Source organism: Macaca nemestrina, chromosome 14 (genome assembly GCF_043159975.1).
Source record: "Macaca nemestrina isolate mMacNem1 chromosome 14, mMacNem.hap1, whole genome shotgun sequence".
Taxonomy (NCBI): Eukaryota; Metazoa; Chordata; class Mammalia; order Primates; family Cercopithecidae; genus Macaca; species Macaca nemestrina.
The window spans coordinates 66700954-66712777 of record NC_092138.1 but is presented as its reverse complement, the minus strand read 5'-3'; the positions used below and the strand labels follow the sequence as shown (position 1 = coordinate 66712777).

Below are 11824 nucleotides of genomic sequence, written 5' to 3'. Positions count from 1 at the left end.
AACTTTTGGCTCAAATCACACACCAGTCAGCTTCATCCTGTGATTTACTGCACGGCACTGTGTAATAAATCACCAAAATATTGGTGCTTCTTTGAAATGCAAAGTCCAACTGTAAGATCTAAGGGACTATGTTGGATTTGGATCCTGGTGAGGGATCCTACAGCCTAATGACATTCTGACCCAATTAAATGTCCCATCAGATTACTCTCCAACTCTTTCCTCCTCTCACTAGCTGAATCCTTTTGTTCTCACACCACAGTTCAGTTCACAGTTTATCTTGCCAGGGCTCATGCCATAGCCTGGCACTCTAGCATTTGTTTCCACGATTCCTAAACTATTAATTTCCCTCAGCTGGCTGAGTCTCCAGTGGCCCGGATCCTCCACAAAGTGGTCCAGACTGTAGACCTTCATGCCATGGAACCAGTGTTCCTTATTTCACATGAATGGCCATGTCCAACCAATCTCGCAAACACTGGCAATATGATGAAATGGAAAGCCTTGTAAGACAAGGGCACATCCTGTTAGATGTGGGAAGGCAACATGAACCCTCTCCCGAGTGAACACAATTCCTTTTGAGAAACAGGTTGGGGTTTCAACTAGGGTTTCTCAACCCCAGCACTATTGACATTTTGGACCAGATTAATTGTGGGAAGCTAGTCTGTGCATTGGAGGATATTTAGCAACATCTCTGGCTTCTACTCACTAGATGCCAGCAGCATCCTCCTTTTGTTGTGAAAGCAAAGCATGATAAGACCAGGGGATCAGGATGGCTATAAATAAATGAAAGCCTCCCTTATTTTGTATGTAATGTTTTGTTGGCAGAAGAATTTTCAGTTGTTTTCTATGAGAAGCTTCTCTTCACATCTTTTAAAAACAGATTTTCCCTATATTGCTAATCCTGTCTCTCCTTACACAAACATATCCACATCAATCTTTTCACTGCAGCACTAATGAATAATGTTTCTTTGCTGCCCATCAGAGTGGCAAAGAGAAAAGGGAATGGCAATATTCCATGTGATTGTGGGAAGGGGGAGATGAATACTCACAAACTGCCAGGGACATATAAATGATTGGGGAAGAATCTGACTTGGGAATATAATTTGGCATCATGTATTAAAACTTTCATGAAATATATGTAAGCTCTCTGACCCTAGATTACATATTACCACAATTGAATAAATGGAGAAGATATTATGTAGAAGAATTTTTCAAAAATAATAAAAATTAGAAACAAAATGTTCAACAGGGAGCTGATTACATCATGGCACAGCCATAAAATAGAAATTCATGCAAAAATGCAGACATGTATTTGTTCCCAATGTAAGTGAAAAAACAGGTTACAAAACAATGTATATATAGGTATAGAAAAAAGTCTGAAGAAATAGACACTAATAATTTTAACTACATTTTTGAGTGAAAGAATCACATATGATTTGTCTTTAACATTTTCCCCCCTTAAAATGATTACATAATCTTTGTATAACAGAAAAATAAAGAGCCACTAATAAGTACTGCAAACAGCAAGGTCCATGAAAGCAAGGCTTTCCACGGAGAAAATGGGAGACTGGTTTCCCTGCTCTACTCTGAGAACACCAAACACAAACCAAGGTAGAACCCAAGATAGAAGCCACTCAAGCTGCTTCAAGTCAAAGTTGGGCCAGAGGTAAGATGTTTAGAATCTTCTCAATCCTACCAACTATACAGATCTTTACTGTTTTGGACATTTGCTTTTCTTCTCTTGTACTTATCCATGTAAAGTCTTATTTGATTAATGGTTGAATCTATACATATTTTAAACTTCCCATTATTGTATGAAGAGTCTATATGTTAATAAACTGACTGGCTGACTCACCTTAACTGAACATTTGGTGCAAGGGCTGGGGGCAAGGGAAATGGAGAGGAAATGAAGCAGAGGCTCCTCCATGTTTCTGTTCTTCTCTTACCAGGAAATGAAGACTGCATCATCATGCCCACAGGTGAAGTAGCTCAGCATCCTTTCCTATCTGCATGTAAATGCATGGACCCAATGGGTAAATTATACCCTAGAACAAAATGTTTGTCTATAAGTTTTGGGAAAAAATAAGACAATGTGCAGAGACAAACAGAAAAAAAAAAGTGCTTCCTTTCTCTCCTTCTCCAAACAATCTGCTATATATGCAAGAACCTAAAATAGTAATCCTATTTCTGCCCTGAAAGGAGATGACTTTGGATCAGAAGGGGCACTTGTTATACCATATGAGTAATAAGCCAAGTTTGCCTCAAGTCCTACTGGAGAATAATGCCAATTATCTCAAGGTTTTCCACTTTTATAAAACCTTTTTTTATGGCTGCCACTTTGAGCAAGTTGTTAAAAAACCCTGGTTGCTTACTTTAGGGTGAAAACAACTCTAGCTATTAGGAAGCTATGCACCAACATAAAATAAAGTTAGCTGAAATCTACACAGCAACAAGGAAAGTGGTAGATTAAACTCTCTGATCATATAATTTGCACTAACGCTGATTTGAGAGGACAGAATTCTTCCTTCCTCTCAGAAAGATGAGAGATGATTCTGCCAGAAATACAGGAATCTGCATACTTCCCAAAGAGTAAAATACAAATTTAAGAACCTGACATTATAAAACTGTCCTATTTAATTGATTTCATACCATTTTATTCTGGCAGAGAGCTTGCACTTGGGCAAAAATGGCATTTTTGACTCCAGTCTATAGGGATTTTATAACTTTATCCACCTGCCCAACACAACTATGCCGAGGCCGGGAGTGATGGCTCATGCCTGTAATCCCAGCACTTTGGGAGGCCAAGGAAAGAGGATCACTTGAGCTCAGGAGACCAGTCTGGACAACACAGTGAGACCTTGTCTGTACAACAAACAAATAAACAAACAAAACAAACCTAACTATGCTCTTTGTCACTCAAACTCTCATTGTCTTTTTACATAATAAACACAGGTATTTACTCTCTTTCAGATATTTTATTTTTCTTATTCTGACATTAGGCTATGAGAAGTACAAAAGATCCACAAGTACAAAAAAATCTGTATAGCTTTGTGGTAGTTCAAAAAAATGCAAGAGAACAAAACAATTTTTTGAGTAATATTCATCTCTACAGATCTGAGTGACAGTACGCTTGAAACACTGCTGTAAAAGTGGTAAAAAATGATTTCATTGTGATTATTTTAAAATTTTTGATGTCTCTTTCACTTGTTTAGGAAATTTGTCTTCTGACATTTATGTTGGATAGATTCTTTACCTGCATTTTGCTGAAGCTCAATTCCCTGCCTCTTCAGGGCTTCAATGATGACACTTTTGTTTTTATAGTCAGCTAGTGATGTTTTGTCCAAAGGAAGATTCTGACAACAGCTTCAGCGGCAAGAAAATCTGGATATAGATTTATAGTTATTGTCCTTGCCAATGTAAAAAAAAAAAAAAGTTGAAAAATGTTGATGACTTTTTCTTAGTGTTAATTTCTCTTCCTGCAAGGATTTAATTTCATACTCATGTTGAGGATGAATTACCTTTGATGCGGTTTTTTTTTTCCAAAGTATTTTTAAAAAGCTTTCTTGAACAGATGAATTCTTCTACCTATCCCTAGGATTCTGAGTAAAGATGACATATTGGAATAGGATAAGTCCAGGTTTATCTTTGTACTTTCTTACCTAATATCCTGTTGGACACAGAGAATTGAGATCTCCATGGATGTTCAGTAACTCTAGGAATGGCTGAAATTAAAAAAACAAAACCAAAAACTCACTTTATTTAATCATAGATAATAAACACAATGCCAGAAGGTTATAGACACAAAGGCCAAATGAACAATGAAAAGCCACATCAGAGGCTGCCTGACAGCTTAAGACTTTTTTTTCCTCTGCTTAATGAGAAATAAGTTATCATTGTCATCATCTTCCAAGCACCTCTCCTTTTTCTTCTGCTTGCCCCTCTTGCCCTCCTTGGGAGACTTGTCTTCTCTTGACATATGGTAATGCGATGAACGGTGAAAGAACTTAGAAGGCTTCTGGGTTTTAAAACTGCCAGTAGGAGAGTAGGGTTTGGGACCCCTGGGAAAATCCTCATCCACTTCACGATGTCTGTCAGCCCTCCTGTGCTTCTCCCAGTTTCTATTCTTGTTCTTCATCTCTTTTTGTGTTTCTTTATTTTCTTGAGGCCACCTGTTGCTTTTCCATGAGGCACGGCCCTTCCTTATATCATGGTGGGGGTTCTCATTTGCTGCTTTTAGATAAGGTAGCTTGGATGGCTCTGGGATAACCCCATTTTTCTTGAGTACTGAAAAATATAAAAGTATTTTTGCATATTCAGCAGCTAAACAGTCCATGCTGAGCTTTCCTAAGTGTAAATAACTTAACAGACAGGGAAGTTAAGACATTTAAACATGTTAACAATATGACATCACTCACTAAAAATTAAATTTCTAAATTTCTGATTGCTAAAAATGAAACACATTCACAAATCCAGTGATAGTTAATTATCCTTTTCAACAGTTTAACAAGGTTAAGCAATGGAGACGAGGACCAGTAAGAACAGTAATCGTCATGGCTTTGTGAAGAAAAGTCATGTCTGACGAATACAAGTTTCCCCAATGATGAAGACTCAGCCTTTGAAAATAAGGCAAAGCAAGATTTATAAAACAGCCTTTTGATGGTCTCATATGACATTTCAATTACCCTCTAAAGATAAGGCCTGGCCACAGTACTTTTAGGTGGATGTCAAACTGCCCAAGAGACTATTCCTCCAGGGTAGAGATCACTGGCTTTGAGGAGTGTGTGCGAGTGCACGTGTGTGCAAGTATCTTAGAGGTTTTAGTGATAAAGCTGATGTTATGTTTTGTCAGGGCTTGACACACTTAATACGTGTCTCTGAGGGTAGTGATTCTGATACGGGTAGGTGGGAGATGAGGTTACAGTGAGAGATGAAAACTAGCAAGTCAACAGAATCTTTAAAGATTAAAAAAGTGGCCAATAAAAACTTATAGCATAGACATTTATTATAAACATTTCAATGGATCATAGTGAACACCTCAAAGTGGATTCAGGCTACAGATGTCGATAGGACTAGCTAAAACAAAAAAGCAAAATTGTTTTTCTCTGATTATAAAAGTCATAACTGCTCATTATAGAAAACTTAGAAAAAACAGAAAAGTATAAAGAACATAAAAAAACAGAAAGCACACATAATCCTTTAATCTAGAGATGACATTTTCATGCAATTCTTTTTAATCCCTTTCTAATCTGGTTGCCTAATCATAATCTACAACTACTATAACTTCTACATACAGTTGACCCTTGCGCAATGAGTTTGAACTATATGGGTCCACTTAAATGTGGATTTTTTCAACCAAATGAGGACTGAAAATACACCATTCCACAGATTAGAAACTTGTGTATATGAACGGCTACTTTTTCCTATACTCAGGTTCTGCAGAGTCAACTACGGGACATAAGTATGTGCAGATTTTGGTAAATGAGGAGGTTCCTGGAACCAATATCCAGGGATAGCTGTAGATGACATACATTTTATCTTAAATATGTAAAATATGCAGGAGCTGGGAGAGTAATTCCTCTACTTTCCTCAGAATTAGTACCTTCATTTTGGAAAAGTCTTGAACTAAGAGTCCAAAAAAGAAAAAGGCCAAAAGAGTCAGAAAATAGGTATAGAACAAACTAAAAAATACAAAACTGTTTTGTTTTTAAAGCAAGAAAGATAACTTGGAAAACCACCTTGGAGTAACAAGAAATAACAGAGGTAGAGAAAACTTAAATGATAAGATATTAATTTGGTGATAAAGAACCATGTGTGAAACAGTAAATACAGAAACCATAGAGGTGGTTGTGAACTTGGAGCTCTGCTTGCAGTAGTGGCCTATAAGAAATGACTTTTTCAGGGAAGCTCCAGGAACAAGTTAGCAGGAAAGCCTTTCCTTCCATAAAAAATACTGGAGAAATACAAATGGAAAAAGAAAATTACTTGTCAAACAGAAAAAAATCTCAAAGGAGCCTTCAAAAACTGCCTACACAGATGGATAGCAATATTTTCTGGACATTTCCTAAAATGATCACTGTAAAAAAAATTATTGTGATGAGACTGCAACATGGGATTATTTCTGAAGTGGGTGTTTGGTTTTTGGAGATCAAGAAAGTTCCAGTTTCTTTGGTAATTATTAAAAATACTTTCTATGCTAACCAACGACCCCCAAAGCAGGCAAAGACAGTACAAACACAGAAATTTAGAAACTACTGCAAACGTGATCTAACAAGAAGTCTAGCAACATACCTTTTATTTTTTGTTTTAGTCTCTTCTCTCTCTCCTGAATTTCATATTTGTCATCATAGTAGCAGATGAATGGCGATACTGGAGATGGGTCATACACTTCTCTTTCTGGACATTCCTACAAATTGTATTTAAAATTATGATGTCACATGGTCACACTGTTCAAAAACCTTTTTGCAAGAGTCTGTAGGATGTTAATTAGAATGAGCCCCATATCACTGGTACCTCATGTGGTGGCAGTAGGACATGGTCCTTGCTGGGGTGCTTGGGAGGGTCACCCAGCCCTAAACCACACTGTGTTATGATATTCTTTCAAGCTTGAGTTTTCTTCCCTTACTTCTTTACCTATGAAACCCTTCATATCTTTTTTCAGCCTTCTCTGCCTAACTCCTTTCACAGTCTGAGGTAGCAACCTTGCCCCTCTGTTGGTGGGTTTATGTTATTTGGCTTCATGTTAGTATTACTCCTTTGCTTGTCCATCACTTCCAAAAGGAAGCTTATTTTAACTCAACATTCACTGCTTATAGGGGTAGTGATTCTTATGCTGGGGGGTAGGTTGGTGGTAGGTTATGCCTAGTTTAAAACTGTTCCTAGGTCATTGTGAGACACCCAAAAGAAGTTTCTCTTCTTGCTTCCCCCACCCAAGTTGAAATCCCTACTCTTACTCATTTTCCCAGGACAGCTTCCTACTCTCATGACTCTGGCCTCCACATAGCTAGTATTTCCCAAATCCACAGTCTTTGGCCTGAACCACTCACCACATAGCAGGCTTTTGTTTATCATGATCTGTGACACATATCCATTCAGCATGTTTGAAATCTTTTCTTTTGGAACTTTCCCCTTTCTGCCTCTGCCATCTTGCCTAAAAGTTACTTTAAAATGTTGTTTCTTAGCTAAGTAATGAAAAACAATTAGAATATATATTAAAGAGTAAGTGAAAAATCCACATAAAATTGAGCCAAGTCTGAACCAGCCAAGCTAGCAGCCAAACATTTAGGTACTTAATTTGTAGTTAAAAAATTATAAATCACTCCAAACACACACTTAAGTATAAAAAATAATTAAAAACCTATATTCATCCTTATATAAAACCATAACATTTTACCTTAGTTGCCTTGTTTTTCCCCCAAGAATAAAATATTACTGATATAACTGAAATCCTCTGTGTAAGTCCTTCCCATTTTGCGCTCATCTCCTTCCCTTTCCAGAAGTTACCACTGTCATCAAGTTGAAGTCGGCCATTCTCATGTGTTTTTACACTCTTACTGACGAATATTCCAGTGAACAATGATATAAGTTTTAAGCTTCAGACTTCATAATTTTTATTGTTTTTTGTAGAGGCAAAGTCTCACATTATGTTACCCAGTCTCAAACTGGCAGCCTCAAGAGGTCCTTCCAACTTGGCCTCCCAAAGTGCTAAGATTACAGGTGTGAGCCATAGTGCCTGGCCTTATGCAATTTCTTTAATGGTATTGGTTCAGTTGATTTGTTCTTCTTGAGTCAGTTTGGTAAATTTACATGTATATTTTGGAGTTAGTTGCATTTTCAGATTTAACTTTATGAAGTACATAAAAACATTTATGGCCGGGCGCGGTGGCTCAAGCCTGTAATCCCAGCACTTTGGGAGGCCGAGGCGGGTGGATCATGAGGTCAGGAGATCGAGACCATCCTGGCTAACACGGTGAAACCCCGTCTCTACTAAAAATACAAAAAACTAGCCGGGTGAGGTGGCGGGCGCCTGTAGTCCCAGCTACTCGGGAGGCTGAGGCAGGAGAATGGCGGGAACCCGGGAGGCGGAGCTTACAGTGAGCCGAGATCGCACCACTGCACTCCAGCCTGGGCGACAGAGCGAGACTCCGTCTCAAAAAAAAAAAAAAAAAAAAAAAATTATATAGTATCTTAAGTTACTTACACTTTCCACTCATTGTTTATTAGTACCTTTTCTTTTTCTTTTAGTAGTTTTCCCAGAAGTTTCTGTTGTTTTGAAAAAAATAGTTTTCAAATAATCAGCTTTTGGTTTTGTTGATGCTGTTCATTTTTCTATTTCAGTAAGTTTGGTTCTAATCTTTATCATTTCCATCCTTCTGCTATCTTCAGATTTATCTGTTGTGACTATCTGGATTATTCAGTTTTTTTTGTTGTTGTTATTGTGGGGAGAGTCCTGGAGATTATATGACAAACTTACATGGTAATATAAAGAAATGCTTTTGGCTGGGCATGGTGGCTTACGCCTGTAATCCCAGCACTTTGGGAGGCGGAGGCAGGTGGATCACCTGAGGTCAAGAGTTCGAGACCAGCCTGGCCAACATGGTGAAATTCCATCTCTACTAAAAATACAAAAAAAAAAAAAAAATTAGCCAGGCGTGGTGGCACATGCCTGTAATCCCAGCTACTTGGGAGGTTGAAGTAGGAGAATAGCTTGAACCCGGGAGGTGGAGGCTGCAGGGAGCCAACATTGCACCACTGCACTCCAGCCTGGGCAACAATGGCGAAACTCTGTCTCAAAAAAAAAAAAAAAAAAAAAGCAAATTGTGATTATGCAAAGGTAACAGAGGTCCTGATACACTCAACTAATATTCATTTCAGCAGAATCTTTAACTCTCCCAGTCCCTGTTCCCCCTTTCACACTCTCCTGGAGTAATCTTTGTATAGTGACTACTGTTGTCCTTGCTTCCCCCAGCTAGAGAGCGAGTGAAATTAGGGAAGGGCAATGTCATATTCACCTTAGATCTAGTCTTTCACATGAGGAATGCATTCAATAATAATATCTGTAAGGCTGGATTTCTGGACATTGAAAGGGAAGAGGTCCACAAACATCTTTAACCACCTGCATAATTCCCCATTTAGGTCTTATATGGTCTAGACTGATGTGACTACATAGAGCTATATCATACTACAAATGTTTTCCAAAGCTAAATGTAAATTATATTTTGATTATCCACATCGCTGGTCCCCTCCATTAGCACAGACAATTGATAGTTGGCTATATAATTTATCTACTATTCTGGATTAGCCACACCAATGATCTTCTTCATTAGTGTAAATAATCTAGAGTTCCTCATCTATGGCAGTCATGAGGCTGCCAAATTTGCTTTATTGCAAATTAAAAATTATCTAAATCTAGATTTTAGGGATAAATTCCACATGCTTTTAATATATTTCCTATCTGCCTTAACAGAAGTGACTAGTAAGCATCCAACTATAATTGTTTTTCTTTAATTGAACAAACATAAATGCTAAAATTATACCCCTCTGCTTTAAAGAGGTAAGCAAGCATAAATTGTACATCTATGTGATTTGTGCGGTAATGGAAAGCTTATGTGAATATGTTCCCTAAAGGTGTCGACAACATCTGAATGTTTAGTAATGAGGAATGGACAGAGCAGTAAAAGATCTAGAGATGATAATTCTGTAAAAGAAGTCTTCTTGGCTGGGTATGGTACCTCACTTCTGTAATCTCAACACGTTGGGAGGCCAAGGAGGGAGGATTGCTCTGAGGCCAGGAGTTTGAGACCAGCCTGGGCATCATAGTGAGACCTTGTCTCTACAAAAAATAAACAAAATTAGCTGGGCACAGTGGTGTGTGCCTGTAATCCCAGCTACTGGAGAGGCTGAGGTGGGAGGATCACTTGAGCCTGGGAGGTCAAAGCTGCAGTGAGCTGAGATATGCCCCCTGCACTCAGAACCCTGTCTCAAAAAAAGTCTTCTCTACTTCGTGCTGAGAGATTTCCTGTACAACTTCTCTGCTTTGGAGATAAAGAAATGGGACCAAAGAGAAAAAGTGGGTTGTTTATGTCACATGGTTGAGTCCGTAGCAGAGCAAAACTGGAACTGAGGCTCAGAGCTCATCCTGGCTTTCATAAGCTATGTCTCATCCCCACAGGTGCTGCTGCCCCAATATGGAAGATAAAATTTATCTGTTTATGGATTCTGTTCAGTACTTTTCTTCTCCAGTTGCCCTACAATGTAGGGCTCCAGTTCCCAAGATCCACATCAGTGATGTGTCATAGTTGGAATTCAAGTGGTAACCTGCAATACCACCCACCCTATCCCATTGCTCATACTTCTCATTTTGGGGATTCCCAACACTCTGCATGCTTTTTGCTTCCTGATACCAGATCTGGTTTGATATTAGTTTATCTTGGTTTCTAGGCTACTAGAAGCCTACCTGGAGACTGGGAATAATACATTCCTTTCTAAGAATTTTCTACTTTCTGTGCCACTGCCTTTCCTCCACTGCTTCAAGATTCCTAGAAGTATGGGCTCTGAGCCTATTCTTATTACATCCTTTTTCTGAAACGAGCTGCTGCTGTTTCATACTTAATGTGGCATTTGCCTAGTGGCCTCATGCCAAGTTCTCAACGAGAAGCTTCTTCTGCTTTGGCGTTTCAGCATCTAGAACACACACAGTTTGGCCTTTTCAGTTGGGGTTAGGGAATATGTTGGCTGGATAGGGAATCTGGGCATCTGTGGGGTAGGTGGGCAAGTCAATGATGCAGCATCTGTTTTTTCACCACTGAATGCCAGGGTTTACATGTATGGGATGTAGACTTAACTGAACATTGTACCAGGGAAAACTGGAGAACTAAGTAGAAAATCTAAAATCAGGCCAGGCACGGTGGTTCACACCTGTAATCCCAACAGTTTGGGAGGCCGAGGCGGGTGGATCATCTGAGGCCAGGAGTTTGAGACCAGCTTGGCTAACATGGTAAAACCTCATTTCTACTAAAAAATATATAAAAAATTAGCTGGGTATGGTGGCGTACACCTATAATCCCAGCCACTCGGTAGGCTGAGGCAGAAGAATTGCTTGAACCTAGGAGATGGAAGTTACAGTGAGCTGAGATCACACCATTGCACTCCAGCTTGGGCAACAAGAGCAAAACTCCGTCTCAAACAAAAAACAAAAAACAACAACAACAAAAAAAACACAATGAAAATCTAAAATCAGTCGGGCGTGGTGGCTCACGCCTGTAATCCCAGCACTTTGGGAGGACAAGGCAGGTGGATCACCTGAGGTCAAGAGTTCAAGACCAGCCTGACCAATATGGTAAAAACCCATCTCTACTAAAAATACAAAATTAGCTGGACGTGGTGGCAGGTGTCTGTAATCCCAGCTACTTGGGAGGCTGAGGCTTGAACCTGGGAGGAGGTGGCAGTGAGCAGAGATTGCACCACGGCACTCCAGCCTGGGAAACAGCAAGACTCTGTCTCAAAAAAACAAAAAAAAGAAAAAGAAAAAAAGAAAATCTAAAATCATGCTATGGCTGTGTCAAAACAATTGTGTTTATAAGAAATCAAGAGAACTGCTATCATACTGTTGACTATCATATTTGTCTGATTGATTTTATCAGCTCTATTAGTTTTATCTCAACTTGTTCATGTACATGTAAGATAATTAGAGGAATACGCTCTGATAGCTTATTACTCTAGCAGGGAGGAAAGGGATAAATCAGTTGAAAATATATTAAGTCTTACTTTAATGTTTATTAAAAAGTAAGTAGTTAGAGTTACATTCTTTTTGAGTTCGTCTTTCAGAGAA

The 11824-nt window shown here is 38.8% G+C and overlaps 1 protein-coding gene across 7 annotated transcripts in view; it reads right to left on the bottom strand.

Annotated features, from left to right (window-relative positions):
* Positions 1-2952: 2952 nt before the first annotated feature.
* LOC105497296 (zinc finger CCHC-type containing 7) overlaps positions 2953-11824 on the bottom strand; it is a 278994-nt gene continuing 270122 nt past the window's right edge. For all 7 annotated transcript variants that reach the window (XM_071078019.1, XM_011768308.3, XM_011768307.3 and 4 more), the window contains exons 8-9: positions 6286-6400; positions 2953-4281 (exon numbers count right to left, since the gene is read on the bottom strand). In XM_071078019.1, the coding sequence (XP_070934120.1) occupies positions 3848-4281; positions 6286-6400 (549 nt within the window). In that variant the 3' untranslated portion in view covers positions 2953-3847. The remainder of the gene's footprint in view (positions 4282-6285; positions 6401-11824) is intronic.